The following is a 6,898-nucleotide window of genomic DNA, read 5'->3' as shown; positions in this document are numbered from 1 at the left end:
AAAAAAAAGACATTTTTGTTTGTTACTGTGGTCACGATATTTTTCTTTCCCTTGTAAGATGAACAAAGCCAACAGACTGTACAGTAATATTCACATAAGAAACACCATGTACACCGTGACTGGCGTTGGGGTCATGGCCAACGCCCTTCTTCTTCTCATCCACATCTCCTTGCACATTACTGGGCACAGACCTAAGCCTCCAGACCTGCCCATTGGTCTCCTGGCCCTAATCCACCTGGGAATTCTGCTCATCAATGGCTTCATAGCTTCAGACATTTTTATACCTCGGGGGGAAGGTAGGATGACCTGATGTGTAAATTGCTCATCTACCTGTACAGGTTGATGAGGGGCTTCTCCATCTGTGCCACCTGCCTTCTGAGTGTCCTCCAAGCCATCACCCTCAGCCCCAGGGGCTCCTGCTTGGCAAAGTTCAAACATAAATCCTCATGTCACAACGTGTGTTTCCTTCTCTTCCTGTGGGTCATCTACTCATCCTTCAGTAGCCACCTCTTCATCTCCATTGCTGCTACCCCTAATTGGACCTCAGACAACTTTATGTATGTCACAGAATCCTGCTCCTTCATTCCCATGACCTTCTTCCTCCGGCACAGCTTGTCCACCCTGCTGACCTTCAGGGAAGTCTCCTTTATAGGAATAATGGCCCTCTCCAGTGGATACATGATGGCTCTCCTGTGCAGGCACAAGAGGCAATCCCGGCATCTCCACAGCACCAGCCCATCTCCAGTGTCATCCCCAGAACTGAGGGCCACCCAGACAATCTTCCTGCTCATGAGTTGCTTCATGGTCATGTCCATGTTGGACAGCATTGTCTCCTATGCAAGAATCACACTGAAGGATGATCCAATATTTTACTGTATCAAGATCATTGTGACCCATAGCTATGCCTCGTTCAGCCCTTTGGTGTTTATTTGTACTGAAAAACGTATAATTAGTATTTTTAGATATAGTGGGAGAAGACAGTAAACATTTCAGTAGCCAGTGGTGGATAAATTCTGTTAAGGTGAGAAACTGTGCTGAATTTGGAGTGATTTATCATGACAGAGTGTGTAGAGTCTTTGGTTTAAGTGCAGTGCAAAGTCTCACTTCCTCTTTAAACCATACACTTGGACATACGTGGATGACAATTACATCCAAGAAAGCCAAACCATGTTACTCTGTTAAATATTACAAGGGTGTCATGTTTCTCACTGGATCCTTAATAGGGGCTTCTGAGTTGGATGCCACTTGTCATAACCTGGGTTATTCCAAACTCTTTTTAGATACAAGAGTTCCAATGTTTATCACATATTGCATCATCTCCATTATCTGTATTTTTCCAAACTACACTTGTAAACATATTCTGCCATGAAATATCACATGATCCAGCACACACGCAATACACACTCATAGGTGCACACACACATGTTCTACAAGCAAGGAGTCAAACAGTCATCTCCACATCACTGCTCCTAAAACCATGCTTTAAATATTCAAACACAGAAACAACTCAGCACCTACAACCAGAAGAATATGTAAACAATACATAATGGCCTTAAAATGGAAGAATATTCTGGAACACCGGGCCACACAGCTGAGTCCTCAAGTTACTCTACTCAGTGAAGCCTGTTTAGTCATAAAAGAACAAACATCGTATAAATGTACTTAAAGAATGTGGGAGTTGGAGTGGGCAGAGTGACAGAGCAGGAACAGAAGGGTGTCCAGAGAATAAGACAGGGGGCAGCAGGGCACTGTCTCTTGGTACGTGGAGAACCTCTATTCAGTTAGGAAGTGAGTGCTGTCGTGGGTGTGGTGACTGTTGTTCAATAATGTTAATAAATTCCAGGCCACTTGACTGTATGCTGAAAAATGTTCAGAATGTTTATGTTATATATACTTTATCCTCATAAAAGTGTTTTTAATTATCAACTCAGTTGTGGAAAACATTATTTCTGAAACTATAAAGTAAAGGATAAGACACTAAACGTGCCACAGGGTCATTTGGTGAGCTTTGAAACATCAGAGCTGATTTGTTACAGTGATGTGAAGATTGGCTTTGAGAAGCTCACTTCTGATCTCAGCCTCTCCCAGGAGAGGCGTTCTCCATGTGGATAGGCGTTCTCCATGCGGATAGGCGCCACTCTGGGCCGCTCAGCCTTCCAAAGACTTTCAGCATCGAAGTGGGTATCTCCTATGTTGAGGCTTCCTGGGTGAGAGGTGCATGCGGTCAGAACACCAGGTTTCAATAGTAAGTCACACGTGGGAGTTTACCAATCATAACAGCAGTGCTGCGAAAATTATGCACTTGTCACATATTCTATTTAATTAGAAATGTTAGTCAAATATAAAATACTCTCAAATCAAAGGTCTTTATAAAAATGTAAGTATAAAGGAAGCAAAGAATATGAAACTAAACATTTTAAAAATCAGAAAAGGAACATAGAAAAGAGGAGAAAAGGGGACCAAAGTATTATAGGACAGAACAAATTGGCTATTTAAGTTATTATGAATAGTTGTTAAGTCTTAATCAATGAAACTCCTCAATCAGTTGATGTTTGGCGGCTGAGATTACAATAACAGCAACACAACCTTAAGACTGCACATCAAGGTGTAGCTGTAAACCAGGACAAAAGGACCCAAGAGACATGCAGAACATCCCACCAAGGGCAGAATACACTACTCTCATGTACTCAGAGTAGCGCTCACAAGAGGACACACACCAGGTCACAAACAAGCCTCCTCGATCTTAAGGACACTGATATCCTATCAAGTATATCAACAAGCACCATAGAGTGAAGATAAAATTAAAGACTGAAAACTGTCAATCCCAACTACGTGGAAATGATACAACACCTTTTAACCAGTCACAAATGAATAACTCACAAGTGGAATCAGAAATTTCCTTGAGAAAAAAACGAGGATCAAAGTACCACCTACTAGAACGTGAGGGGTGCATCAGGAGGATGTGGCAGAGATGTGAAGCAACACGTCTCCATTCACAACCAGGTTGAAAAAGAGAACCCTAGACACACACAGCCTTGGAACACTGAGATTGAAATCTGGAACAAAGCAATTGTTGATGGAGGAGAGTGAACCAGTAACACTAGACACCCCACCCCTCCAAAAAAGGAGCCCAGAGACACGGGACTTCATGATGGAGGGCTACACATTGAACAATTGGCACCAAAACATCTTTATCTCCTCCAAATTCACCACGTTGAAAGCATCATCCATGGTGAAGGCGTGGGGTTTATCCATGGGACACAGGTGGCTCAGTACATATGGATCAATTATAGGGACACCCAATAACATACAAATTCCAAGGATGGAGAGACACTGTCTCACGAGTGACATGTTCACATATGTATAAACACTAAAGATCCCACAGAATTCCTTTCAGGATTCTGACAGACATTCGCAGAACACAAAGGCAACATCCCCAAAATTCTGTTTTTTTTATATTTTCCACAAAATATGTGAAAAGAAAATTCAGAGAACAATCCCCAAAATAAACCATTATAAAGAGCAAAATACCGAGGCATGAACTTGGCCAGGGAAAGAAAACACTTGTACCCAGAAAACAATAATGATGCAAGAAATTAAAGCAATCAATAAATCAGAGGAAACATGTATCATATTCATGATGCGAGGAATCAATATCAAAATGTCCATTGTATCAGAGTTATGTACAGATCAGATGCAATCCCTTATCCAAATCTCAGGTGGATATTTTACAGAAATAGGAAATGAGGTAGCTATAATCCACATGCAATCGTACGAGACCCTGAATAGGTAAATCAACCCTGATAAACAACAAAGCTGATGGAATCACACCCAATTTTTAAATATATCATTAAGATATACTAATTAAAACAGTGTGTTAGGGCTGAAGATGGACCTTGGAGATGTAGCCCTTGCCTAGTGTGCATGCACAGGGCCTGGGGTTCATCACCAACACTTGAAAACCACACCTACATACAAAAGAAATAAAAAAAGAAGAAAGAAAAGAACATTATGGTATAGTTACATAATAGTAAACCTATAAACTAGTGGAACAGAATGGGGTGTCTTGATAAACATCCTCATACAATGTCATGGAGACATCTTTCAAAGCACTGCCATATATAGCCAATGTAGTATGAATAGTCTTGTCAACAGATATTTGTATGCAAAAGAAAAATGATGGACCCTTGTCCTACGGCACACACAAGGATCAAGTCGAGATGTTTTGAAGATGTGGATGTGAGACCTGAATCTGTGAACCTGCCCACCCCCCTCCCCCCCAAAAAAAATTGGAAATCTTCACAACATTCAAATAGGAAATGGTTTTCTGGGATATCACACCAAAAGTACAAGCAACAAAGTCAGCAACATAATGACATGTAACTACAAATCTTCTATACAGAAAGGTGAACAATCAGCTGTCAACAGACAACATACAGGATGAAGACTTAATTTTCAGATCATATATCAGGAAAGAGGTTGATTTTCAACGTTTGGGGCTGGGGATGGAGCTCAGTTGGTAGAGTGTTAACCTTGCAAGCACAAGGCCCTGGGTTCAGTCCCTAGCACCACACACAAAAAAATTAACGTTTATTAAAACCTCAGAACTTAGTAAAAACAACCTCATTAAAAACAGCACAAGTATGAATAGATATCCCACCCAAGCAAAAACACATATGTGGCCAACGAGCAAAAAAAAGATGCTCAACATCCATCAATTCTCAAGGAAATGCCAATCAGAGCCACCACGAGGTGAGGTCCTGTCACAGCAGTCAGGAGGGCGTGATGTGAAAGGAAAGGTCACCATGACTGTGGAAGGTGCCCTGTGCCTGGTTGGGTGCCAGTCGCTGCCCTCGAGAAATTCTGATAAATATCACCGTTGTACTTGTGTTTTGTAAGCAAAGTCCAATAAAGAACGGGATCTGAGCAGAAGGGATGGATGGACTCATATGTGCTGCCATTCTTTGCCACTCAGATCAAACATAGTGTCTTGGTTTCTCCTGGGCATTTATCATGCGTTTGATTCTTCTTTCGATCTGCAAGTCCAGTTTCTCATCATTTCTCATTTATCTGAGTCCTGGACAACTTTTGTTTTTATTTATCTGGATCCTGGATATATTCTATTTGTGTATGCCCTGTGGATGAATACATCCAGGTTTCCGTATCTGGAAAATGTAATTTTCAACTCTATTATTGAAATATGATGCGGTCTTCATGTATAAAACTTGGAGGGAAAAAAGTTATTTGTTTTTGTTTACACTTTTAAGATACGGAGGGGATGTGGGGGTAGAAAGATAGTAGAATGAAACCAACATTATTACTGTATCTATATATGTGATTGCATGACCAATAAGATTCTGCAACATGTATACTAAGAAAAATGAGAAAAATGTATCCCACCTATGTATGATACATCAAAGTGCATAAATGCATCCTACTGTCATGTGAAGCTAATTAAAACAAATTTAATTTTTTTAAAGATATGGTCTCTTTCTCTTCTGGGTCCCAGGGTCTCAGGAAGCAATGTGCTTTCACTGTGCTCTAGGGCCCCTGATGTGCTGATTTTGGAGGACGTGCTCTGCTTTTAAGACAACCTCCTGCTTTCAGGCAGTTTAAATACAAATTGCCATTGTCATTTGTGTATATTTTGACCATATCATGACTCAAATAGAAATACTATGGATATAAGTGACTGTGTACTCTGTATACTTTTTCCAAGTTTCAAAGACCTTAGAAGGAAGTTGGGTTCTATATCAAAACCTCAGCTTACACAGGGTGACCCTGCATTACTGCAAAATATATGCTAGGATTTTTCTTATGAAGCATTTTTTGTCCAAAACTAATTTCACCAATTACAAGCGAATAGAGTCAATCCTGACCTTGTACTCAACCACTTAGGTGCATGACAGTGAGGTTGCAAGTATATTTAAAAAGAAAAGGTTGTGGTGGTTTCCCATCCCAGGAATAAAAGTTCCTAAAACTTGGGAAAATGATATTTATGCTCATTAATCTTAGATTTTTGGGATGTCAGGATTTTTGCTGAGGTTACAGGTATGGACCACTATGCCTGTCCCCCATTTCTTTAATTTAAAAAAAACAAAAAACATTCTCTCTTCTCCCAGAACTGCTGGAGACTTATTTAAAAATATTGGTAATGTCAATATTCTGAAAAAGAAATTATACTTACAACTTTTTAAGTTTACATGGGATTTTGTGTGATTCTTAACCTGGTCTCAGCAATAAGATTTCCATTCATTTTGATGATATTTTTATATAGGATTCCTTCCAGTTTTTTTTGGTTAATATTCTTTCATAAAGCTTGTAAAAAAACTTAGTCTATTATTTCTTCTACCTCTTACTCCCTTTTTTATTTTAGTTTTGGATCTGTAATTATGCAAAGGTTTGAATGTTTAGAGCTTATGCACACTTCATATTAATTAATTAATCATTTTGGGGGGGTACCTCGACCCCCGAGCCCCATCCATATTTTGTGTTTTATTTAGACACAGGGTTTCATTGAGTTGCTTAGGGCCTCACTATTGCTGAGGCTGGCTTTGAACTCAGGATCCTCCTGCCTCAGCCTCCTGAACTGCTGAGATACACGTGTATGCCACTGTGCCCAGCTCATACTTATTTTATTTTTGTTATTTTAAATTATACATGACAATAGCGTCTACTTTGACATATTTATACAATCATGAAATAGGTCTTATTCTAGTTAGGTTCCAGTCCTGTATTTGTACATGATGTGGAGATTTACTGTGGTGTATTCGTATATGTGCAGAGGAAAGTCAGGTAAGGTTCATCCCACTGTCTTTCATTTTTCTGCCCTCCTCCCTAAATTGCAGAAGACCAAAGAAGAGGGCAAGACCTCCCACATTCTTGGAGAAGTCGAATT

General features: G+C 40.0%; 1 protein-coding gene across 1 annotated transcript; it reads left to right on the top strand.

Annotated features, from left to right (window-relative positions):
* Positions 1–309: 309 nt before the first annotated feature.
* LOC308640274 (vomeronasal type-1 receptor 97-like) lies at positions 310–984 on the top strand (the record flags this gene model as incomplete). The annotated part of the gene is made up of 1 exon (XM_081312237.1): positions 310–984. The coding sequence occupies one exon, from the start codon at positions 310–312 to the stop codon at positions 982–984; it is 675 nt and encodes a 224-aa protein (XP_081168363.1).
* Positions 985–6,898: the final 5,914 nt, after the last annotated feature.

Source organism: Spermophilus citellus (assembly GCF_964194105.1).
Source record: "Spermophilus citellus genome assembly, contig: SCAFFOLD_370, whole genome shotgun sequence".
Classification (NCBI taxonomy): domain Eukaryota; kingdom Metazoa; phylum Chordata; class Mammalia; order Rodentia; family Sciuridae; genus Spermophilus; species Spermophilus citellus.
This window is presented reverse-complemented; position numbering and strand designations above follow the sequence as displayed.